Consider the following 26,536-nt stretch of genomic DNA (forward strand, 5'->3'; position numbering starts at 1 on the left):
CATGAGTTTCTGTAATGGAAGCTCTGGATATTTGGTTCCACATTGTCCCCTTGTACCTATCACAGGTCCTTCATGATTGCTATTCATTTTTCAATTCAGACTAGGGGTAAGTGGAGATGGGAAAAAGAATGGTGGTTTCAGGAGACAACACAGGAGCCTTTGACTGTAGAAGGATGATTATCTGTAGATAACTTGAAGGTTAGAGAAGACCTATAGAAGAAAAAGCCCACTCAGACAAGAATAGCATGATTTACCACTTACCCATAAAAACACATCAGGATGCACATACAATGTAAACTTCAGACTCTGAGTCTCAAAAAGCAAGGATAAAGTAACTTACCAACAACCACAACAATAAAACAACCAAATTCAAAATGAGACAAAGAACTTAAATAGACATTGTTTTTCAACGATATATAAATGCTTCACAAAGAAGTGTATGGAAAGATTTGTAATATCTTTAGTCTTTTGGGAAAGCCATAACAAAATTTCAATGAGATACCATTTTACACCCATCAGGAGATAATGTAAAATTGTGAGGCATACTGTGGAAAACAGTATGTTAGTTCCCCCCAAAATTAAATATAGATGGCCTTCTGATCCCAAAATTCTATTTTTAAATGTGTACACTTAAAGAATTAGAAGCAGGGACTTCAACAGACATTTTTACATTCAATTTTCCTAATAACATTCATTATTTACAATCACCAAGAAGTGGGGAAAACACAAACATCCACTGACTAATGAGTGGATAAACTGTAGTGTGTGTGCGCACGCGTGCGTGCGTGTGTGCATGCGTGCGTGTGTGTATGTGTATGTACAATGAAATACTATTTGGCCTAAGAAAAGAAATAAAATTCTGATACCTGCTACCATATCGATGAAACTTTGAGACCATTCTGTTAAGTGAAATAAAGCAGACATAATAGAACATGATTCCACTTTTATGTGGTACCCAGAGGAGACCAATTCATAGACAGAAAGTATTGGTAATCATGAACTGAAGAGAGGGAATGATGGAGAGCTATTGTTTAGTGGGTATAAGTTTCAGTGTTTGATGATGAAAAATATCTGTGGTGATGGTTATACAGCAGTCTGAATGTACTTTTTGTCACTAAATTATACATCTAAAATTGCTTAAAATGGCAAATTTTATATTATGTGCATTTTGCCACAATAAGAGAAATTTTAAAGAAAGCGAGGAGAAAGAGCTTTTCTTCTTGCAATTTTCCAACTGGGGTTTGGTTGCTAGGCAGAGCGAGTCTTACGAAGGGAAAAAAAGAGGATAGGACCACAATGTCTACGTCACACTGGCTTTCCCCACATGTAACCCAATGGAACTAAACAGTCTTCATAGAATACTACTTTCTGGTTGCCTACATGGAGCAGAACAGATGATCCTGATATTAATCTAGTCTCCCTACCCTGTGTGTTCAGTTGCCGGCTACCACTTCTCTTCCAACATGTGAGATCTCCAGGAATCCATATAATGTGTGCAACAATGGATGGCCATTGACCTCTCCAGAAATGCTGGTGTGAAGGGTTAGATGACGTCCTTTAGAAACTATTCTGCATACACCCTCCCAGGATTCATTAATGAGCATGGGAGTTGGATGCCTGTATATGCAAACATCTCCCTTTCTACCCTTACCCAGACTCCTCATTAGAAATGATAGATCTCCTCTCCATCCCCCTCACCAAGGTCCAGTCCAATATTCAAGTGTCCCAGGGTGTTTCGACGAAGGATCTCCCAACCCCGATGGCTACTGCTGCTTTGGGATGTAGTTCTGGACAGGGACGGTGTTTGGAAGATCAGAGAGGACCTAGCTAGAGTCTCACTCTCAGCTATAGAGGGCCGTTTCTCAGACAGCTGCTCCTGTCCATCTTCTTTGTCTGGGCATTTGAAGGCTTCTACATAACGAAGCACCCGAAAAGGATTCTGGTCATGGTGGCTCTCGACTCTATTGAGGAGAAAGCAGAAGGCATTCTGTTGAGCTGTGGGGAGACAGGCCTTTGGGAGAAGCAGGAGGTGAGCAAGGAGGAAACAGGATCTTAAGAACAGAGGAGAGGACTAGGATTGATCAAGGGAGGAAAAGGAGGTGGAGGAGAGGCTCAGCTAGGAAGCCAAGGAAAGGTGGTGAACAATTGGTTTGGGAGAGTTGGAGGATGTGTGTGTGGTACTGATTTATGGGAATCTGAAAGGGAAAATAGTCACTTAAGGAGTCACAAGTTCAAGAAGATGCAATTCAGGAAACGCCTTTGAGGAGAGAGAGAGAGAGCCAGGTCAGGAGTTAAGGGTAGAATATCAAGAAGGAAGTTAGACTCAAGACCAGAGTAAAAGGGAAATGAGTAGAAAACACTAAAACGCACTGGGTAACACATGCTCATCTGAGCAAGATCACAACACATAGCCACCATTGCACCGAGACTCTTTAACCCCTCCGTTTCAGCTCCATCTCTTTCTAGACAGACTCACACACTCTCCTAATATCATCACCTGGTGGCTTTTTTTTGTCGGTTGTGGGGCTTGAACTCTGGGCCTGGGTATTATCCCTCAGCTCTTCAGCTCAAGGTGAGCACTCTACCACTTGAGCCACAGCAAAACGTCCGGTTTTCTAGTGGTTTATTGGGGATAAGAGTCTCACAGACTTTATTATCTGAGCTGGCTTTGAACTGTGATCCTCAGATCTCAGCCTTCTGAGTACAGGCGTGAGCCACTGGTGCCCGGCTTCCCTGGTGGCTCTTGCTTCTGCAATGCACACAACTACTCCTCTGGTCACACATACACACTGGCACTCACCTTAAGAACCAGCGGTCCCCCAGGCCATAGTCACACCCACAGATCCCTGATCGAGGCCAGAGGAAGCGAGGCATCTTCCTCTCCAGCATCACTGTGGTGGCCACAACCTGGAAGGATATAAGAGTCTCCCAGGGTCTCAGAAAGAAACATGAGGTACAGAGAGACACTGAGCTCACCAAAATAGAGCAGAAATCTGTGCAATGAAGACCCTGGAGACCACCATTTATCCACCCCTGCCTGTGTCAGGAGGATACTAATCTTTTTTCTTTCATCACACACACACACACAGAGGACAGAACCTTTTATGGTTTGAATAAAACATTGACTCCGTGTGAGCATTCCGACTCATGGACTATGAATCATTCTGAACTAATTTCATTTTCTTTTTCCTAAGAAAGGCACAGACCAATGATTTTGATTTGAATAAAATGATTAAATAGAATCTGTATGATCTCAGGGATGAAATGATGCTGTTTCCAGTTCAAGGAGTTCACAGAAAATTAAGCATCCATATCTTAAGATGAAAAAGGATTGATTAACAAATACCTGCCTACTTGGCAGGGAAGTTTCTAGTAGCATGCTTCTTGTTCTGTCCTTTGCCCAGCCATCATTAACACAGAAATTAAACTTATCAAACATAGCTGTGACACAAGACTGGGAGGGATACATGGTAGACCCAGTGACAAAGGCAATATAAAATGATCTTACTAAACTGGAATGCGGTTCTTAAGTCAGTAACATGAACTTGTGGTACTACATTTACGTCTAAGGAGCTCAGCTAAGGCTCAGTCATGTGCTAGTTGATCATAAGCTTAGAAAGAGCCAAGTATTTGTTTGAAGACTTGACTCTATTTTTAAATGTTATTGATAGTAGTGTTATGCCCAAAGTAAGGGAAGGCATGACCTCTCTTTGTATCACCCAGCTCCCCATCATCAAAGACCGTTCTAGTTTCAAAAGGATCATAGTCTGTTAGCACAAGAACAGGGTGTGCACTGAAGAGGTCAGGAGTCCTTAGTAGTGGAAAGAGCTAGACATTTTAAAATTGGTGGGTCATGTCCTTCTAGTCTCTCTGTCACTGATCCCTGTGTCTCTCAGATTCTTAGCTGCATCAGATTCATTCCAATTGAGGACTTCCAGTCATTCTGTGTTTTCCTCTGGGATTGCTATTCTTTTTCCTCAAGATGGACATTCATGGGTTTGTTAATGCCACCATCAGCCTCCCATTTTGTTTGATCCAGAAGGTCACTCCTTCACCATTTTCAATTCCTTGGTTAGAGCAGGCTGGGATGCACAACATCCTGGTTAGTTTGTGGATTCTCCCAGATAAACAAGAAGTGAGCAGGCCTCACCTCCACCACCATACCTGCCTGCCAGCTCTACCCAGCCCTCAGCCTCCTCTCAAACTCAAAGTTAGTTGCATCTTTTTTTTTTACTTTAAAAAAGTTCTCATTTTTTTTATAAAGGTGATATCCAGAGAGTCGTGTTCTTTTTTAATATGCCTTACTTCTCTGTGACACTTCTGTAACTTTGTAGCCTTCTGTGAAGTAGTTTGTTAATGGTGTATTTCTGACTAGTGTTTGTGTCCCAGATCCTAAACGCATCTCAGTGTATAGCCAGCTCTAAAAAAAAAACTATTGAAACATGAATGAAAAGACCCACTTGTAACTGGTATCTTCCACTGTATGGCATTTCCATGCACATCAGGTTTATATACACCTCACAGAGGGGGACAGTACCACGGGCTTGTTCTATGATTTCCATAGCCCACTTTGATTTTTCTCTCCATTGTTGGCCACATAGCAAGGTTAATCCTAATAATCTCACCTGAGCTCTCCAGAGCTCATCCCTCTCCTGGGCCACTCGCCAGTGAGTGTCACCCATCATGGCGATGAACAGGTTGAGCATGAGCAAGGTGGCGATGATGGCGAAGGCCGCATACGTGATGCTGTACATGAAGGGCAGATCCACACTGTAGTTGGCGGGGGCATCGACAATGGTGAGGAACAGCTCAAAGGTGCTGAACAGTGCTGTGGGGTAGTTAGAGAATTCCCCCAGATTGGCTGGGTCTTCTGTCTGGAAAATGATATAGAACGCTGCTCCACCCAGAAAGAAGATATATGGAAATAAATTGAATTATCACAGTAAGCATAGGCCTGTTTAGAATTAGTTCTACTTCTGATGCATGCATGCACATATATATATATATATATATATATATATATACACACACACATACATATCTATGTGTGTATACATATATACCTATACCTGTGTATATGTATATATATATACATACAATCACACACATATAAATATAGTTACTTGCACAGCTGGCTATCTCTAAGGTATCTTATGACTACCCACATTTATTATGCTGTATAATGATAATACTCAAGCATTTACCAAAAATCATTATTTGTGTATGTGCCTAATAAGTTACCTAACAGGTTCTTACCTTGTAGAAAACTAAATATTTGAAAGATAAGCTGTTAAAAGAATGCATGGAATCTTCAGCAATTTTAAACAACAGAGCACGTGATATGGCTAAAAGAAGAGCCACTTTTTTTTTTTTTAATCTTGTTGGCCTTACGATAAGCACTCATTGCTCTGAGATTCCCTAGGTGAACGTGACCCATCATGGCAAAGTTACTCCTGTTCAGTGTGGAGCCTACTGGGTGGTGGTAGTTGAGTATCTGGATCTTATATATGAACCCATTAAGTCAGCTTCTGGGTATACAGAGTCCTGAAACGTCAACCAGCAGAATCCAAGAGCAGAAACAGGATCCAGGACTAAGAATTGCTTCCTTATTTTAGAAAAAAAAAACCAAAAACACAAGTTCAGTGGCCAATAAGGGTCATTTAGGGGAGTCTACGGAAAATGTTCTGAGACTAGAACTCAGGGCGTCTAGGACTCAATTAGCCTTTTCACTCAAGGCTGGCAAGCTACCACTTGAGCCACAGGTCCATTTCTGGCATTTTGCTGGTAAACTAAAGATAAGAGTTTCTAGGATTTGTCGGTCCAGGCTGACTTTGAATCTTTTTCTTGGGGCTGGGAAGGTGGCTCAGTGATAGAGTGCTTGCCTTGCATGCATGAGGCCTTGGGTTCGAGTCCTCAGCACCACATAAGCAAAAAGAAAAAAGCAGGAAGTGGCGCTGTGGCTCAAGTGGTAGAGCACTAGCCTTGAGCTGAAGAGCTGAGGGACAGCGCCCAGGCCCAGAGTTCAGGCCCCACGACTGGACCCCCCCCCCAAAAAAAGAATCTTTTTCTTTGTTTCTTTCTTTCTTCCTTCCTTCCTTCCTTCCTTCCTTCCTTCCTTCCTTCCTTCCTTCCTTCCTTCCTTCTTTTCTTTCTTTCTTTCTTTCTTTTTTTCTTTCTTTCTTTCTTTCTTTCTTTCTTTCTTTCTTTCTTTCTTTCTTTCTTTCTTTCTTTCTTTCTTTCTTTCTTTCTTTCTTTCTGTCAATCATGAGGCTTGAACTCAGGCCTTGGCACTGTCCCTGAGCTCCGTTGCTCAAGGCTAGTGCTCTACTATCTTGAACTATAGCTTGACTTCTGGTTTTCTGATGGTTAATTGGTGAGATGAATCTCACAGCTTTCCTGCCCAGACTGGCTTTGAACTGCAGTCCTTGGATCTCAGCCTCCCGATTAGTTAGGATTACAGGTATAAGCCACCAGAACTCAGCAGTTGACCTATTTTTTAATATGTAGATGGAGTAGGGAGAAGAGAGAAGAGATACACAAGAGCTGAGAGGAATAGAATAGTCCACTCCACTAGACAGCCTGCCAGCCTTACCTTTATACTTTATGTCTTCTTGTACTTAAAAAAAATCTATGGTTATAATGGAAACACTCCTGAACTGAGAAACTTCTGGAGATAATGATAGAGTTCTCTGAAGAGGCTTGGTATTTTAGAGTTAGGGGGATCTTCAAAACTCATCTCTAATTGAGTTAAAGCTCTATGTCTTTTTCAGACTTGGGCCTTTCTTTTCCCAGCTGTCAGACCTTCCTTCTCTTCATTCATGATTTCCTCTGCTCTTTCTCCCTGTTTTATTCTTCTGGTGCTGTTCTTTCCCTGGCGTCTGGTACACTCTACTGTGTGAGTTCCTATGTGTCCCCATTCTCTCAGCCCTTCCTCCCGGCTCTTCCTTTGGTTTGCTCTGCCATGCTTCAGTCTTTCCAACCTGTTCGTCTATACCCCCTTTTAAAATATCTTAACTTTTGCCCCAACTTTAAATGACCACATACAAAATGAGAGTACATTTTGTGAATACTTGCACAAGAGAGTTACACATTGCATTGTTTCTGTTTGGCCTTTTGGTTTTTGTTGTTGCTGTGTGTTCTGAGGACTGAACTCAAAATACTCTCCCTTAGCTTTTTTGCAAAAGGCAGGCACCCTTATCACTTGAGCCACAGCCCTACTTCTGGCTTTTTGCTGGTTAATTGGTATAATAGTCTCATAGACATTTTTGCCCAGGCTAGCTTTGAACCTAAATTCTCAGATCTCAGCCTCCTGAGTAGCTAGAATTACAGGCATGAACCACTGGTGCCCAGCTTCATGTGTGGAAGTGGGAGGGGGTTGTGTTTGTTTTTTTAAATAAAAGACTTTCCATTGTTTCCTGCTAATGTCCCCTTCTCTCTCCAAAGAACTTTTTCCAGCTGTTTTTTTTTAAGGTCTTGCAGAAAAGTTAGTCAACATAAATGTTCCTGGCCCAGAACTCATGGATTTATCTTCTAGGCCAACCTGAGTCTTGAACCTATAGATGAAGGTGTGATTTTAGACTCAGTTTTCATCAGGAGACAACAAGGATGATGAAATGTAGTATAGATGAGAACTGCAATCAGGAGTAAAGACAAATGTTCTTTCTGAAATTCCAGATCAAATGACCAAGAAAAAGAAATCCTTCTTACCTGAGGCAAATCCTAGAATGACCATAGCCATCAGCCAGCAGAAACGCATTAAGTCTCCAAATATCATCTATCAGAGACAGAAAAGAAAGGAGGCTGGGGCGATTCTTTCTCCATTGTCTCTGAGCCACTATTACTGACAGATCAGGAGGTCTCTACAATTCCACCCACTTGACTCAGAGCAGAAGTTTCTCTTCATACCTGTCCCCATCTTCATCTGCCAAAGTCCTGTGGCTGAGCCAGAAAGAACCAGAGCACTGACCTTCTGGATCATGATGGTGAAGGGACCCAGCATCTGAAATCCTCTAGTGAAGTACATAACACTGCACCAGCCCAACACCAGGGCCAAGGAGATGGGTACCACTTCCCCATTCACATTAGTGAGCCTCATCACCATGGTCACCAGCACCAGGGAGGCATAAGTGATTCTGTGGAGGGAGCAGGAGGCAGAGAGTGAGATGTGCACTGTAGATATTTTAGGTCCCCTCTAAATTTGGTGGCACTTGAGTGGTACTAGATGTTAAGCTTTGATGTTAGGACTAAACCTAACATCAAGAACATACATATGTAGATAAAAACCCACTTGAAGAGACTGAGGGTCACCTGTCATCTAGATCTCAGATAATGAACTGGACACCTGGAATAACTCTAGTAAGTGAAGGCAGGGCATGGAAGACACTCACATAATGACATGAAATGGACCCCCAAGGACAGTCTGTCCAAAATACCGAGAGGCACCAACTCTGAAAATGTCTGGGATCTGGAGAGAGGGCAGTAAAACAAAAACATCATCAGTCTCAGGTTTGTTCTAGGGATTTCAGATGAATGGACTCAACCTGGAGCTCCCCTTCCCTGCACCTCACCTCTAAGAGCAGGATAATCACAGCCCCAGTGACGGTCACCAGCTCCCCCACCAGCCGGATATTATCCTGGTAAGTCACATAGGCCTCCTGTGGAGGGAAGTTCAAGACAAGAAGTGCTTTCTGGTGAGAGTCAAACCCTTTGGGACAATTATGTATAGCCGCTAAGGTCTATCCAAGTTGAAGAAGATTCCTCTCGTCACCATCATTTCACTATGGTCCTCGCTGTGGCTACCTGTGACCAGGATATGAGCCAACATATCCAAGGTTATATACTAAGAATTATAGTGACTATCTTAGCAATAGCAAATCTTGTATGTGTTGTGGATACTAATTTATAATGTGTGAACTGATCAGGTGAGGACAAATTTGAAAGCACTAACAACAAAATCAATGCCCGGTGTGATGGTTCACAGATGTGGTCCCAGGATTTGGGAGCCTGGGGTAGGATAACCATAAGTTCAAGATAGCTAGGGCTACAGAGTAACTTTTGGGCCAGCTTGAGACAAGACTTTGTCAATAAGACAAAACAAAACAAAATGCCAAGTGAACAACAGATTATAGGACCTTGCAATTGTTTCATCCAGGGGAGAAAGTCCAGCTTTTCCTAACTCATTGGATCTCACACTGGATAGACGACACTGTGAGCTTATCTCAGAATTCAGCTTTCACTACACGACAAGAACCTGCCAGCTCCAATGAGATTTGAACCAGTTATGAAAAATATGAATATAACCTGGATCAATACCTGAACCTTACTATAAGGACCATAAATCTGGTTTGGAATTGTCATCTGTAAAATGTAGACTCTAATGCTTACCTCCTAGACTTATTGCAAAACTCATATTAGATGATATATTTGGGTGGCCTTTACAAAGAGCCACTCACATATTCCTTGTAGTTTTGTTATGACTGGCAATAATGAATAGAGTAGAAACTAGTCTGTAGATGATCTATGGATTTCAGCTCTCAGAAAAGTGACCCTACCTATCCTAAGCAGAGATGCAGAAGGAATTGTCCTTCTACAAGGGTGGGGTGGGGATGTGGGGTGAAGTGCATGCCCTTCTGTATCTATGCCCTATCTGTTCCTGTACAAAATTCCTATATTTCTTCTTCAAACTTTATATCTTGGTTGCCTATGTTGGGGAAATGGTGCAGAGGATGATCAGGAGCACTGTGAAGATGAGAGCACCCTTAGAGCCCGAGAGGGGATGACACTTGTTGTGGGAGAAAAAGAAAATAGAAAAGAGTGAAATCTCAAGTAACAGAGAAGTTGAGGGACAAGGTGGGCTCCCAAACTCTCCAGCTGCAGATGCTTTTTCTGTACCAGCTCCTTTCTGCTTACTCAGCAGATTCCTGCACGTGGAAGTTGTACAAATAACAGGTAAGTTAACAAATCCAGAAGCTGTGAGCTTTGGTCTGTGCTCTTTCTAGGATCTTACTGCCTTGGGCTGTCCCCAGGGGTTTGTTTGTCCCTGATATAGTGTTTTGCTTTGTTCTTTAATTTTAAACCATTCTTTAAAAAAAATTAGAGTAATTTTATTTATAAAAATATTTATGTTATATCAAAAGATTGGGAAAGGCAGGATAGTCTATGGTATGATGTCCACATTTATATTCCTAGATTGTAAGCGAAGATCCAAATCCGCTGTGCTTCCATGCTAAATTATTTTAAAATGGAAGGTTGGGGGAAAAAATCTGAGAAAGGACTCCTCTGTAAAATAGATACTTTACCAAGTTTATCGTCCACTTTTCCCCAGAGTACACGCTAATATAAAATTTGGACACCATTTAAAGTGGATTTTCATGTGGTGAGAAAGAATAAAATTTCCATTTTCCATTGATATTTGCATATTTCTGCTAGATTTAGTTATGCTTTTTGCTTCTATTATTTATTTTCTATCTCATATGAAACAACAAACAATAAATTCACACAAGTGAATGCATACATTTTGGAGAAATACAAATAAAGCATAGCATTTTACTGTAATGTACATTCTAGACTTTGATAGCAATTTTGCTTGATTATTTTTGGACAAACACAAAACATTTATTATTTTGATAACATTGTTTTAAGGTAAAATTAAAATAAATTAGCTTTTATTTTAATTGAAATAGGATTTCTGTCTGCCTCATGTATGCTAAAATATTATTTTCAGAAAGACAAAATAGTGAATCATACTAATGTGAAGTAAACACTTTTCAAGATAAACTGTTCTTTTTTAAAAGCAAAAACAAAATGTGTATAAAAGTTTCCATAAACATAATAATATTAAGGATTTTTAAAAGAAACCAATTGGCTATTGATTTCAGAGGAACTTTAGTTAGACTAAATTTTAGTTAGACTGGTTAAACTAGATACTCTTTGCATAGTTAAGAAAACTAGTGCTTTAACAATGAAAAGGGGCTTTGTTCAGTGATCGATTTTTATTTTTATGTCTCTTAATGTGATAAACTTTGATTAACTACCTGGCACTTTTAGAAATAAATCTTAAACCCAATAATGACATTTTCCCTTTAAGTTTTTTACAGTCTTTTATTTTCCTTTTGGGGACTGTATTCAAGATTTTCTGTCTAAATTGAAAGGCTAATACATAGCTCTCTAGATTTATGGTCCTTATAGTAAGGTTTGGGTATCAATCAAGGTTATAGTCAGCAAAGTTAATTATCATGGGTACTGATTCTGAAGTCCTTTGTGTCTAGTATCCCAATTCCCTTTTCTCCTTCAATTCCCAAAACTTATGCCTTAAAGCAAACACATGGAGGCTAACACATGGTTTATGTAGCACCTACTTTCCCCTTTTCTACTTCCCCTCTAAGCTTCTGAACTGATCTTTCTAAAATGCAAACATCGCTAGGCTGTTTCTCTGTTTAAATGCTTTTCCTGCTGCTCAGTGCTTTGGGGATAAAAAATGCAGGCAAGATGGCACTGAATGGTGTTTTCTAAATCCTTACAATAGTAGAAACTCACTAGATAATGTCTAAATTTGATTAACAAATGAAGATAGGAACATGTTATTCTGTCTGAATGGGAGTGATAACTAGAGTAAAGACCCAAGAAGAAATAAATAAAACCTAGCTATTCCCAGGCAATGAGCATGGGTGAGGAGCAAGGGCAGTTCGGGACATGGTTGTCCTTCGTCAGCTCTGTCATTTGATTTTTAAATCACTAGCATGTATTCACTTATTTAGAAGTTCTTGTGGGGAGATAAGATAAAACCCAGATGACAAATGTGATGTACAAAACCCTCCTCCCTGCTCTGACCAGGGTCTTGTGGCTATAGTCATACTAAGGTATTGGGGTCCTTGGCTGTTGAGTCAGGCCCTTAAATAGAATGTACCCCCCCTTTTTTTTGTAGAATATCTCTGCCACCATCTTCGCCTAGTTCACCTTTCCCTACGTGTCAAGACTTAGGCCAGGCCAACATTCCTCTACTGTTTTTGTTCCTCTCATCCCAGCTCAAGTTTTCCTCTTGGGGGCCCTGGTACCACTCTGTGTTTCTATCCCTCACCCAAGATGGAAACTCCATGTCTGACCAGTAGTCTTCCTGAGACAAGAGACATCTCACTCCAACTTTTTATCCATAATGTAGAATGTGGTAATGGTACTCAATTAGTAAGAAAGAAAAGAAGGAAGGAGGAGGGATAGAAGAGGGAGATTGTAGGTTTGACTTCAGTTTACCCCAAAGTTTCAGAAGTGAGGTAAAGAAGGACTCACAAAATGGAGACAGGGAAACTCATCTGGAGACAAAATGAGGAAAAAGTTGTTAAGTAATGAGTCTTTTCTGATAGCTCCAGATTCCAAGGTCAAGGCCACTTAAGCATGGCTAACTAATGATGCACTAAGAAATATTCACCCCCAGACACACCTCTAAAACTAAATGACTGAAACATTTTTATATCACAATGTGGCTTGGAATTTTAGCAATTGTTGATCACCAAATCCCCAACACAGGTTAGCCATTTATCCCTCACTGGAAATTGTCTTAATGAAATTGCTCTCATTCACCAGCTGACTGAGGCCTTTGTTTCAAAGGAAATGCCCAGAGCAGGGCATAGCAGAGCCTCGGGCATTCATGGGTTGAAAGAGCCAGTGTGCGCCACACAGGGAACAGGGCAGTGTGGGCTGCCTCTGATAGGAAGTGGGAGGGCACAAGGTTCAGTTGTCAACTTCACTATAGACCTTCTTTTTTTTCCCTCCCAGCTCACAGACTGGAAAAGGAATGAAGCTAACAGAAAGGGCCCTGCTGGCTCTTGATGAAGAGTTATTCCAAGTCTCCAAACTGGGAAAGGGTTCCTAAATGTTCCTGTCCATCAGAGTTAACTGACGAGTCTTTGCCCAACAAATTGGGCCAATTTGCTATCTGTTTTTCTAATAAAAACAAAAGCTCTGTGGATGTTTCTGATATGTATCCCAAGGTGAGAACACCTAGGTCATAAAGACCCAAGAAAAACAAAATCATGTTATTTGCAGGAAAGTAGATGCAATTGTAGATCATACTGAGCAAGACAAGAGAAGCTCAAACAATCAAATATCATGTGTTTTCACTATATTTTCACTATATGTGGAGGGCAGACTGAAAAGACATACATATTCATAGATAGGAACATGCATATACATAACATATTCATAACAATGTATGTGGATAAACACAGAACAGTAATCTACCTAAGAGACTACATGGGAAGAAATGAGAAGGGGAAAGGGAAAAAGAAAAATAGAGGGTGAATAATTTTAAAATACTTGTTAAAAGAGAAAAAGCCTGGCTGAAACAGATTGTTTGCAACTATGAAAATAGAACAAGAAAACCAGTTGAAATTGTTTTGGGAAAGGGGAAAGAGGAAAAGGAAGGAAAGGAGAGTGATAGATAATATGAGACTGATTAGAATATATTATTAAACATGTGTGGAAATGCAACAATGAAATCTCCTTCTGTATCATTAATGCAAACAATAAAAATGCTAAAAAATTATTATGGCTATTTGAATAGATTCAAATATATAAAGCTTTTATGATTTAAATTTTAATACTATCTCAGGTTTATGTTACATCCTAGTCTACATTTTCTCAGAAAGAGACTGTCAGGAAATTTCCACCATCTTTAGAAAAATCATTAACAGTGGCAACTCCTTTGTGAATTGTCATTTGAAAGTTATAGCTCCTCCTTTTAAATTTTCCTTTCTGTATTTTATTGTTTGTTTTACATAGTCCGGTCTGGCCTGTAACTCACAATCTTCCCCCATCCTCCCAAGTATTCAAGTTACCTCTATGTTTTTATAAATTATATTTTTATTATCTTTAAGAAGTTGTATAAAGACGTTATCATTAAACAAATCAGTTTATGAGTACAATGCATCTTGATCCTATCATCCCTTTCATTATTGTTCCCCCTCCCTGTGAACCCAACCCCTCCCTTCATTTTCTCTTCTTTCATAGTATATGCATTGAATAGTATGACTGCATTCACCTTGTTTCCTCTCTTCTCTCTCTATTCTTTTAGCGAGATGATGTCCCATCCTTTTGCCTGACTTTCTGAATTTTAAGGAGAAATCACAGCTAAATGATTAAATGGTTAACTGCCAAATAACCTTTCTTTAAATTTGCAGAACCAGAAAATCTTCTGATCTTCAGATTATTATAATATGTAACATCCTGTTTATTCTTCAGCTCCATGTATCAACTGCCCCAACATGTGAGAATTTCCACAAGGTTTACCTTGCAGAAATGTATCTTTTTAAATAATGACAAGAGCTAGCCCCAGGAGGTCAAAATCCTTGATGATGTTCTAGCCTAATAACAAAGAAGGCACCACATGCTCTGAATTATGAAGACGCCATCCAGGACACAGTGTTCCTCCTCAGTGCCTTATGTACCTCATGTACTTCATGTACCTGTGTTTCCCAAGATGGAACTTGGAAGATGATAGATGATACCCTTATCTTCTCTGGATACTGGCCCCTGAATAAAACTGAAATATATTTTGGGGGATGGGCAATGGGGGGAGCACAGAAATGGAGGGAGGAGACAGGTGAGCAAATGTAGTCATTATCTTCATAGATGAACTATATAACTTGAGGATAGGAACAGGAGGGGAAAATGGGGGATAAATAAAGAAAAGATGACATTGACCAAGAAACACTATACTGATAACCTTATTTATGGAATTGTAACCTCTTTGTGCATCTACAGAACAAGGAGAAGGAGGAGGAAGAGGAGGAATAGGAGAAGGAAGAGGAGGAGGAGTTAGAGGAGAAGGAGGAGGAGGAAACATAAATGACAAATAAAAATACAAACAAACTGACTTCCTTTCTACCAACTCACCTCTCTTGAGTATTAGATTTCAAATGGCAAGCAACTGGACCTGGGCCTAGTTACAATTTCTCATAACATAAAAAAAAATACTGTTGATTAACAAAATTGGAGGACTAACAGTAGCTCATTAGCTGGAATGGGAAGCATTCTATATCTGCTCTCATTCCCATTTATCTCAGGGCCCTAACAGATTAAATTAGATATGGCTACATAAAAGTGGAGCCTGACTAGCTCATACCCTGAAGATACAAGTTTCTAATGCAATGGATCCTCAAAGAGAAAAGATGAAGATTCACTTTGAAGGGTGAAATGGTCTATGTTGATACTTACAGGTCAAGCTTCTAAGATGAAGGATACTTGTACCCTAACCTTCTAGTATCTTTCTAGCCAAATGTCTTTCTTAAAAAGTGCTTAGTCTCCTTGATCTCAGATATACCATTGTTTCAATGGGGACGATTTTATATACTAACCTATCTACAAAGATAAAGTGATACAATGTTTTGCCATCCAAAGTATGGTTGACAAAAATCGCAACAGGCAGCATCCTGGGTCGTCCTACCTCAGCCTTACTACCAGAATCGTCAGTTTCACAAGTTCTCAAAAGTGCTGATCAAGGCAAATGAACAAGACATAAGGGGAGGGGCCAGTGGGCTCCCTTTGCTTTTATTTGCTGTGCTTGTTCTATAGAGAGTTGATCAGGGCCCCATAACACACTAGCATAGAGCTGAAGATCAGTTGAGTAGTTCAGAATTGATAAGGAATCATAATGTGCAGACAGATCCACCCCACTGTGGCAGGTAGAAGGGGATTTATTATAATTTTATAGTCAATAGGAAACTCCTTGCCATCCTACCACTATCCTGGCCTTCACTCTCCACATCCAGTCCATTACACAGGAGTGCTGATGTTTGCTTTGATAAGTTTCCTGAGGCCCGCTCCTTCCCTCCATTTACCTATGACATCCCTGTGCCAGTGGTCCATTATCACTTGCTTGTTGAATTACAATAGCTTCCCTGATCCACTCAAATCAGTTCTGCATCCTGAAAGCATAGTCTTTTATATATATATTCTTCCCTTATCTCTTGTTAATAATTTTTTTTTGGGGTCCGGTCATGGGGCCTGAACTCTGGGCCTGGGCGCTGTCCCTCAGCTCTTCAGCTCAAGGCTAGTGCTCTACCACTTGAGCCACAGCGCCACTTCCGGCTTTTTTCTTTTTTGCTTATGTGGTGCTGATGAATCGAACCCAGGGCCTCAGGCATGCATGCAAGGCAAGCGCTTTACCACTGAGCCACCTTCTTAGACCCTTGTTAATAATTTTTAAATAGCTTAAATGCACCCTATATCAAGAAATAATCTAAGTTCAGGAGAAATTATATATTAATTCCTATTTCCTAATCAGTAAGTTCTTTGAAAACTAATATCCATGATGAAATATAGTCTTCTTCTTCTTTTTAAATCTGATCAAGTCTTTCCCCTGTTCAAAGTGCTTCTGAGCTTCCCATTACTGTAGGGATAAAGAGTAAAATATTTTATATGGTCTTCTGTGCCCTGTATATGATTCAGCAAGAGTATGTCTGGAAAACCTCACCTGGTAGTAACCAGCCCAGTTTCCCACGTTCTAGTATCTCTCCTTTGATTTCCTAGACTTTGAGGATGATTTTCCTGGCTCTGAACCTTTGTGTAAGTATTCTCTCTGCCTATAACCGTCTTTTGATCTACAGTTCACCACGATTTCAATTCAGAGACCTGGATTGTTCAAAAGGCTTCTCTGGCCTCCTGGGGAACCAGGCCTCAATAATACCCTCTCTCAGAACCCTGCTCTTCTTTTCTTACCATGGAAAAAAACAATGGTAACGATAAGCTGTTTTTAATGAGATGTCTATGCATATGCTCATTCGATCAATATAAATCAGATGTCTGTAATAGGCAGAACACTCTATTGTATTTTGCATAAGCCATGGCTGTTCAATTTCTAACACTGGGAAAATTGTTCAGCAGTATTTGTTTAATGAATGAATTAGTGCAACAGTTCTAGGGGAGGAAGTCATGAAGGAGAGCTTGAAGGATTATTTCCTAAGAGACATAGGGATTTGTGCTGAAGGGTAAAAATCAATGCCCTTATAACTGAACAGTGTACGGGAGTCTAAGTGACCTGAGTAATGGAAGTTAGATTTAATAACCAGAGTTGAATAAATCTCAAAGACAGAATCGCTAGTTCTCAGCTCTAGCTGAATATACTAGAAAGAACACCTTAAAAACACCAAGCCTTCTACTTCAGATATTCTGATTTATTAAAGTTTCAGCATAGAGGCTGTTTCTCTCTCTCTCTCTCTCTCTCTCTCTCTCTCTCTCTCTCTCTCTCTCTCTCTCTCTCTCTCTCTCTCCTTCCCTCCTCCCTCTTTCCCTTTCTTCTTCTTTTCCTCCCTCTCTTCCTCCTTTTTTAATTTTTTTCCCTGTCTTCACCAGCTTTCTAGGTTTCTAATCTGCTATCATTGTTAAAAACACAGATCTAGCAGAATTTGTTTGTGGAGGATTTGCTTGAGGTCAAACAACCATTTAATTTCAAAATCAGGACTAAACTCTAAGCCTCCTGACTCCTAGACTTTGAACTTCCCAGTCACCTGGGAATAGAACTAAAGGTAGAGTACATGTTGATCTCAACTAGAGCAAGCAGAAATTGAAGGGGAGAGGAAATCAATTACAATTAATAGGTTTCTTGGGAAAACTTGGAAGAAGCATATCTTTTATGTCTGAACAAAGAAGCATCTTAGAGTCATTAAGTCATTCCCAGAACTAGATAAAGATTAACTAACTGAATGCTTCCATATGTTAGCTTTTGTGTAGTTTACATTGCCTCAAATAAATATAGATGTTTGTTTTCCTCAATTTCAAATGTTCTGGTATGCTACAGCTAGGCTGCTTCATAAAATCCAAGAAGTTAAGCTAGAAGGGATTTTCATGGTCCTGGAGCCTTGTGATTTCTGCAGTTCATAAAATATCCACCTAAGAAATCTTAGAGTGACCAAGAGTCCTAGACTTCTAGACTTATTTATATAATTAGCTATTAGAGTATTCATTCATTCAAGAAAAGACTCCACAAACTAACTGATGGACAAATGCATTCATCAATATATCATATTTGTTCACTTTTATATTTCTAAGACTTTCAAGTAACAAACATTTATCTACAAACCTGGTACTGTGGGAAAACAAAATGGTGCAGATCACAGTGATAAGTTTGGGAACCCTCATTCCAATCCAAACTGACTGACTTCTAAGGAACACAGATATGCCATGAACTTGGGGCCAAATTCAGGGATTAATGCCAAAGAATAAGAACCTTTCCTTGGTGTTCTTTGCTAGCTAAACCCTTTACTTCTGCATTCTTAACTCTCTTACTCATTGTTACCTACCATGAACAGATCACTTAAAAGTCAATAGTCTTCTCTTTGGGCCAATGTAATTTTGACCTAAGCAAAAAACCCAAACCAGAAGAAATGCCAAGGAAGAAGAAAGAATAGGAAGGAAAAAAAGAATGGATGGAGACACTTAGATATAATTATACTTATCGCCATCCTAAGGCATGTAGAAGGGACCTTTAGATTATCTGGACTAAAGGAACATGCTTGCATATACTTCTTTATGCCACCAAAACAAAGAGATAATACACAGGAGATAGTGGTAATTAACTGTCTCTCCCAACTGTTAGGATAGAACAGTATCTATACTCTAAACATGTTAAAAAGACCACTTAACTGTGAGAAGAAGGGTTGGAAATAATGCTTCTGAGGAAACAGGGAGAAATATGGTGGGGAGAGAATGTCATTACTTAGCTTGGGGTTCTTTGCTCTGCTCTTTCTCTGGATTGCATACTATCTCCAGTCTAATCTACCTCAGGGTATTTGCTTCTTGACTGCAGGAAGTTAATCTTTTCTTTCTGCCCAAACTATCCCTTTTCCTAGCCTATTATGAGTTATTCCTATATCCCACATACAGAAAAAAAATCTTCACTCACTCCTCCTTGCTTGCAAAATTTTTCGTGTTTTTCTTTCTTCCCATTATGCCTGCCTCATGTTGGTGGACTACTTTTAATCCACCAAAACAAAATTTTTACAAGTCCATAAACTAAGCTCACAACCATCCCTATACTGGTTGAATATATATATATTTGTGTGTGTGTGTGTGTGTGTGTGTGTGTGTGTGTGTGTGTGTGTGTGTGTGTTCAAAAGTACTCATTAGAGTGTAGATTCTATGACAATCAAAGGGTTTGCTGTCCCTAGCAGCAGAGTTTTACATCTACTACACACCTCTCACTGGCCTTCTTTCTCATTCCAGTTATCTAAAGGACACCATAGAATGGCAGATTCACAGCAGCAAGAAGAGCTCTGAGATGATTTACTCCCACCTACCACCCACTCTGGCACCCTATTGCACAAGCCTCAACAAGTGCTCACACAGCTGAGCCATTATTGCCTATGTACTTATACTGACAGTACACACAGAGGAAAAGGCAGACCAGAGTGCTGTCTGTCTTTCCCTAACAGACCAGACAGAGATGGACACAGAACACTGTTTTTCTCTTTAGAACAAGGTTGTTGTTTTTTTTAATATCTTACTACATAGAACTGGTCTTCTTTGGAAATTATAAGAAATTCACATAGGTAGAGTGTTATAAATAGCAAGAACTCTTTTTCAAAAAAAATTTTTGTGAGAAAATCCACAGCTATCTGAATAAATATTCTCTTACTCATTAGACTCCACCTCTGGGCCCCACAACTTCTGGAGTCAGGGAGACCTTTTCTGGATAGCATAGGTCGAGTCTCCAGCACAACCACCCCATACTACTATTATAATCTCCCTTTGTCCCTTTGGAGAAGAATCACCTGTAGGAGCTTCTGTTCCAGGATGGTGTTATCGCGAGAACTTGTGCGGTTGCCATCCCGGAACTTGAGGGGGCGGTAGACACAGCACGCAGTGAAGCAGATCATGTAGAGGATGTACAAGGCGCCCAGCACACAGAAGTAGGGCCGCCCATATTTCTTCCACTTGAGGCTCACCAGCTCCTTCACTGGGGTCTGCTCTAGGATTTGGCGAGCCTGCAGTGGGGTGATGGACATATTAAGGAGTATTGGTGTTCCCCAGTGTGTCTATTCAGTTAACCACTCCTTTCTTGGACAGACATCTAGTCAGACATCTATGCTAGCCTCTGTGTTAGTATCACAGAGAAACTATTTCAGAACACAACACAGGGTACATCCATCATGAAGGTCTTAACAGATGAAATAGTACAGAGTTAGGAAAGACCAGTCCATGAAATCATGCAGTCAGCAGACTAGGAAGGTATCAGAGGTCACTGCCCATTTGTAGTTCAGGTGTGGTTGGGAATATGAGAGAAATTATTGGGCATGGAGAATATAAGTTACAATGGGAAATGAAAGCCAGATCATTGTGTACCATAGATGCCAATGTAGGGAGTTGAATTCTTTTTTGTTTTTCTTGAATTTGATGGAAAGCCATTGGGAAATCCAAACGGAGACATAGTCCCTGTTGCTCTAAAATGACTGTTAGGTGAGAGAAAATAAGCACAGCAAGTAATATAATACGGCAATGAGCTGAGCAGGTGGGCCGGGGCTCTGGCATAAGTAGACACAGCTAGAGGTTAAGGTATATGTGAAAGAGGATGATAGATGGGATGAGGCATCTAGAAATTAGAAAAAAGACAGATGTAAAGCAAAGCTGAAGAGATGAACTATTAGCAGAAATAAATAGCTTTCCTAATGAAGCTCAATAAGCAATTTCTAGACACTCTTGATAGTTCCGGACAGGAAGCTGAGGTAGTCCCAGCCAAAGAGACTCATTTTGCCATAAAATAGAAGTCTGGCTACTCTGCTGAAACTAAGGATGGAGATAGCAAGGGAAAGCAAGAGGGGGGCCAGGCAGGCAGTGTTATGGAAGAGGAAAATAGCTGACACCAGATGTGTGGAAGTCACACAAGAATATTGGGGACTACCTGAGGGCAATGACCAAGGAAACTTGCTCACAAAATCTGCAGAAGAAGGGTGCTTAACACCTAAGAAAATCTGTCCAAAGCTCATCTGTTTCCAGATTATCTCTAAAGAGGCACACACAAACTAGCTGGTCAGCTTCTCTTGTCACCAGGATTAACAATTCTCCATGCTTCCTGGATCTGTAAGCCTTCTTAGGAAACTGTCATGTAGATAAGCAGCAAAAACTATTATTTCACCAGTAGCTTGGACAATTCTGAAATCCAGAAGCATTTTCTGACCCTTTTTCCTTCCTTCTTTCCTCCCTTCCCTTCCCTTCCCTCTTTCCTTTCTTTCTTTCTCTTTCTTCCTTCCTCCTTCTTTTCTTTTTTCGTTTTTTCCTCTCATTTTTCTGTCTTCTTTTATTTTTTAATTTTTATGTTTGAGAGCGAGGCCATGCAACCAAGTCTGGCCTCAAACTTACAACCCTCTTGCTTCGGCCTCCTGAGGGCTGAGATTACAGGCCAAACCACCACATTCAGCTAGTTCTTTCTTTTTTCCCTATAGTTCTTAACAAAATTTCCTCTCCCTCCTATTATACAGGCCAGCACTGTATGAATGGTCTATTTCTTGTTTCCTCTCTGCAAAGCTCTCTTTCTTTCTCATCTTCCCAGTGACTCCCTACTAAAGATCCAGTGGGACTACTTCTTCAATAACTTTTTTTTTTTGCTATATCTAAGCCAATGTGACCCCCCCACCTTCACTGTTCTTACCCTGTATGTAGTAATAGATCCCTGTTGTGGTACAGTTGTACTACAGTTATTAAGGACAGTGACCAGAAACTAGGAAGTGGACTGTGTTTTATTCACTTACATATTCATTATTTCTTGTGTAGTATCTGGGACACAGCAATATGCTGAAGAGGGAAGGAAGAAGGGTTGGACAGAGGGAGAGAGAAGAGCAGGGCTGGGCAAAGGGAAAAAGGAGAGTGATCCAGTAGATGGGTGTTGGGTAGTCTTTCTCCCCACAGACCTCAAGAGACCATTTTCTTCTCTTCCTATTGCAAGACAGAAATTGTCTGACCCCAAAGGTCCTAGCATAGGGACAAGGTCTGTGTTGAATACCAAGTCTCTTGGATGAATGCCCTTGACCCTCATTGACTTCAATACCTCACGCTTCTTGGAGGAGACCACGAGCTCCAGAAAGGACAACTCTTCTCTCCAAGAGTCGATCTCTGTGAGGTCGTAGAGGGTGGAGGTCACAGGCCCATACGTCCACTGGATGTGCTTCCGCTTCTGCATCAGGTGCTGGAACATCTGACAGCAAGTGGGATGGTCAGGACTCACAGGTACACGCCACGCCCCAGTCCAGGAGGACCAGGGAGAGAAGGTGGTAGTCTTAATGGCCACCTCTTGGAAGGGCAGAAGAGCCCAGGTTTATCCCTCCCCATGACTCTCTCTAGAGCCTGGAGAGAGGGGAGGAGCAAGAGGGCCACGGTTCTACATTGGGCATTGCAGACAGCTTCAGCACGGGCTGTAGACTGCGTAAGCTGCCAACACTTCAGTGAGATACATTGGGCAAAGAAAGAAACATGGACAAGGGGCAAGAGAAGAGACAACTCCCAATCTGGGCTGGGAATGGGACCAAGGTGTCAAGGAGGAGTGTTCGCCTCTGCTTCCTCCAACTCCTCACCACAGTGTTGCCCTCCACTCCGGCCAGCTTGAAGGGGGTGAGGCCCTGGTGGTTGGGCACCAGCTCCAAGGACTGCAGGTGGTCCCCTCCATCATAAGACAGCAGCAGGTTGTACATCTGGCAGGCAAAGGTTTTGTTGGGCTGCAGGATGAGGATGTGAAGCACTGTGTTTCCTGGGGGAAGAGAGAGGTAGACTGTGGCCTCAGGCCCAAAGTCCTACTCTTTCCCCAAGTCAGTGGTGCCCCTCCCCCATACACTCCTGCAGCATCCCACACCCCACCTAATCCCCACTCTTACCCAGGGAGTCCTGGGCCCGAATGTCAGCTCCATGCTCAATGAGCAGCCGAACGATCTCTTCACTGCCCACACAGGCAGCAAAGGACAGTGGGTGCTCTCCTGGGAACACAGAGGCCGCTGGGTCAGGGATGGCAGATCCCAGGACAAGAAGGACATTCTGCCTGGGTGACTTCCTCCCCTTCCCCTAGCTCAGCTGAGAGGAGCCAGAGGAAGGGACAGTGCAGAGGTCCTGAGCAGGAGGGGCCTCTGGCCTTAAGTCCTAGAAGGGCTGCCCCTCCCAGTGTCCCAACAGACAGAGCTCTCGTTGGGCACAGCTCTCTCTTGCCTAGCCTGCCTTTGCCCCTGCCCAGCTCTCTGCAGCTCTTCACCTCCCCTTCCTGCCAGCGAGGCCCTGGCTCTCACCATAGTAGATGAGGTTGTGGGGGCTGAGGTGGAAGGCAAAGCCTGTAGCTCTGGCAGAGACGCTGGCCCCTCGGGCAAGCAGGGCACGCACCAGGTTCACGTTCTGGTTCATGACAGCGATGTGCAGTGCAGTCTGACCTGGCCCAGAGAGAGCCATGAGTCACAGGTCTGTTATTTCCCCACTTCCTTAGGTACACAATACCCCCAGAACCCTGCAGGGCTCCCTGGCAGCTCCTCACAGAATCAATGGTAATAGGTTCCACCAAGTAGCCAGAGACTGAGGGTTCTTAGTCCTTCTGGCTGACCAGCCCACACCCTCACACCTTGTGAGAGCTCACAGAGCCACTTAGCATAACTAAGTACTTGGTAGAACTTAGTAGGCAGTATAACTAAGTACCCTGTGACACTAGGCGAGAAAGAAACACAGAAAGATGCCCTCAAGGATGTGAAAGGATCTCCCGAAAGTGTGAACGCACTAATGGAATTCAAGGATGCTAAAAAGCCAACACCAAGACTCTTACATTTGTCCCAACTCATAGAAAACAAACTGTTCTTCCTGACCTTCCACCTCTTTCCCCTAGCTCATGCATCACAGGTCCCGTTGCAGATGACGCCTCACCCTCCCATCCCTGTTTTTGCCTTGAATAGCGAACAGTACAGTCCCCTCACCTACAAATGGTTCACACACAATAGGCTCTGTGACGAGATCGGGTGCAGCCTCCATCAGCGCCATGGCGGCCTCCAGGTTGTCGTAGAGGGCAGCTACATGCAACGCTGTCTCTCCCAAGGCTCCTAGAACAGGACACAACCCAGATCCTAAGCACTCACTGCAGATGCTCACAGAAGAGACTCCTCACTCCAGGAGCATCTCTAAGGTCCCATTTGGCAAAGACCTTCAAGTCCTGGGCTGGGGGACAGAGCCTTCCATCCATACTTCTATCCATTAAACTCTGATCTTACCTCTTTGTTGAAAATCACACTTTGGGTCTAGTAGAAGCCTCTTAAGGGTACCCAAGTCATGTTCTTTGGCTGCTCGAAGCAGTGGGGCCTCCCAGATCCTGGGGGAGGATACATCGTCGGGTGAGGACAGCCACAGGGAAGCCATGAACAGAAGGGAGGGGGACATTCTGTAAGGCAGACAGGACTCTGCCAAGGGTGCAGTAACCCACTGGCTTTGTTATGTGGAGTCGTCTGCTGGACTCAAGGAACCCAGGGAAGACTGGAGCACGAGCTTGTTTCAGAAGGCAGACCCCATACTAATTCCTCCCAAGTCGGGCAGGTCCATGTACAGCCTCTGGCTATCTTTGGTTCCTAGAAGGGGCAGTTCCAGAGGAAGGGTGGCCTGGGGTTTAGAAGCGGTAGCCGAGTTATCCCTGTGAAGATGTCCTTAGGTCTAGCTCACTTCATCTAAGAGGAATAAATGCATCAGCAACCTGGGAGGTGGAACCTGGGGAGGAGGGGGTGCTTCTGGATGATTCTCTCAAGCTTCCTTAATAAACCTACTCTCTGTAGCCAATGGGAGTCTGGAGACCCAATAGCAAAGGAGGACCAGGCTAAGCTGGGCGACCTCACAAGATCTACTCAGGTTCTGGCCACTTCTGTGGGCTGTTGAGACACATGCTCCTGTGGGGAGTACAGTTTGGGATGAGCATTTCTCCTGCACTTTACCCTTTGAAGTCAGGCCCCAAGCACCTCACACCGCACTGAGCTTGGAGAGGTTGAGACCATTACCTTGTAGGGCTTCTAGGGGTTAATCTTTGTTTCTGCCTCTGTCTGGATCTGAAGTGGACACGAGATAAAGCTGGAGCTTGTTATGTTAGACACTGTAGTATTGGCTCCAAAGGCAAACACAGGACCTAGCAGGTTGAAGGCCATAGGAGAGAGCGGAGGAGAAAGACTTGATTCCCTAAAAGTCCTCGCTGTCCCCATTCGTCTCTTTCAATGGCCACAGGTGCCAAGATGGAACGTTTTCCAGTCGGAGCAGCAGTTTGTTTTTATACCATGTCATGCTCCCAGGAGAGACTTGCACAATGAGGGGTCAATCCCTCCCCTATCTCCCTTGGGCGTTCAGTCCTGGTGAGCTATATGTCCCTGACCAGCCTGGAGTGGCCAGGACTGGAATCCAGAGCTCTGTCCTAAGGTCACGGTAGAAAGCCACTGTCTCTCCCACTCCTGCTCCTTAGCTGCACTGCCCTTCTGCAAAGGGTAGGAACAGAAGCCAGCTCTCTCAGAGACCACCCCAGTCCCACTCTCCTGGAAGAGGTAGGCAGGTGAAAGGGCCTACCACAGGGTGTGGGCTGGAGGTTGGTGATGAGCAGAGTTCTTTTCACCATTATTAGGATGTTCAAGACAGAGATAGCAGCCCACGGAACCAAGTCCAAGGCCCTTCAGAGTCACAGAGAGGCCCACGTCAGATGTGGCTTTCTGCTTACTCCATCCCTATTTGAGGAGAAGGCTAATCCCACAAACACTCACCTGAAGGCTAATCCCTGCCTCCTGTTCTCAAGCTGTTCTTCCTGGATCCCATTTAGCCATTGAATGATTGACCTAGAGACACACCAGCTTCCCTGATCCAAAGGCCATAGAGAGCAGACACAGACTAGTTCCCATGTTCATGGGACTTAGTGTGTCCCATATACAGTACTTAATAAATGGCAGAATTGAACTCAGCCCTCTTCCATGTCACTTCCAGATCGAACCCCTTCCCCAGCAAGCCACGATCCAGTGACCTGGCTCTTTTCTCTGATCTCTTTCGGTCCCTTCGCTGTCCACCTTCACAGCACTTTGTAGGTTCAGCTGTCACTCTGCTCCGCCCTGCCCCTGGCTTTTCCTTCCATACACAAGCTCTCTCTAGATGCCCTGTGCTACATCTTCACTAAGTAAGGTCTGGCTGGGGTATCATAATGATGGGGAAGGGGGTGGAGGAGTATATTTAAGAGCACTGAGTTCTAGGGTACTCTGTCAGGGATTCAGTCTCCATCAGAAATCAGTGCTTGGGTCTCAGTACCCTCCAAAACTTACCTCTTCTGTTGTAACATGTAGAGATTGTCCAGATTCTGGTCCCAGTCTTGTTCCCCAATCAACCAGCTAAGAAGTTTCTGGAGCTGAATCCAAGGCCTTTTGGCCCCCATGCCTTCTTGTGAGCACTGGCAGATGATGGGAATCGGATCAAAGGAGCAGCTCTCCAATGGCAACAGCTGAGAGGAGGCAGGGTCCACCTGGGGTAAAGACCCAACGGAGGATATCTCTCGCGTCACTTGTGTGTGCTGCGTGTGGTTGTGGGT

At 42.6% G+C, this 26,536-nt stretch overlaps 1 protein-coding gene across 4 annotated transcripts; it reads right to left on the minus strand.

The window, feature by feature from the left end:
• Window positions 1-347: 347 nt before the first annotated feature.
• Window positions 348-26,535, minus strand: Trpv5 (transient receptor potential cation channel subfamily V member 5). 4 transcript variants are annotated; one of them, XM_069996930.1, is made up of 15 exons: window positions 26,274-26,535; window positions 24,213-24,310; window positions 23,922-24,044; window positions 23,253-23,390; window positions 22,851-22,949; window positions 22,554-22,726; window positions 22,031-22,177; window positions 19,761-19,973; window positions 8,568-8,654; window positions 8,388-8,464; window positions 7,967-8,132; window positions 7,708-7,774; window positions 4,626-4,894; window positions 2,801-2,907; window positions 348-1,961 (listed from the first exon to the last, which is right to left on the minus strand). In XM_069996930.1, the coding sequence occupies exons 1-15, from the start codon at window positions 26,381-26,383 to the stop codon at window positions 1,664-1,666; spliced, it is 2,172 nt and encodes a 723-aa protein (XP_069853031.1). In that variant the 5' UTR covers window positions 26,384-26,535; the 3' UTR covers window positions 348-1,663. The 4 variants fall into 4 exon arrangements, with proteins under 4 accessions (XP_069853031.1, XP_069853033.1, XP_069853032.1 ...); XM_069996932.1 differs by lacking the exon at window positions 23,253-23,390; XM_069996931.1 differs by lacking the exon at window positions 7,708-7,774 and having other exon boundaries at window positions 4,626-4,874.
• Between the last annotated feature and the right edge of the window lies 1 nt (window position 26,536).

Source organism: Dipodomys merriami, unplaced genomic scaffold, assembly GCF_024711535.1.
Source record: "Dipodomys merriami isolate MVZ:Mamm:240054 unplaced genomic scaffold, mDipMer1.0.p SCAF_5, whole genome shotgun sequence".
NCBI classification, from domain to species: domain Eukaryota; kingdom Metazoa; phylum Chordata; class Mammalia; order Rodentia; family Heteromyidae; genus Dipodomys; species Dipodomys merriami.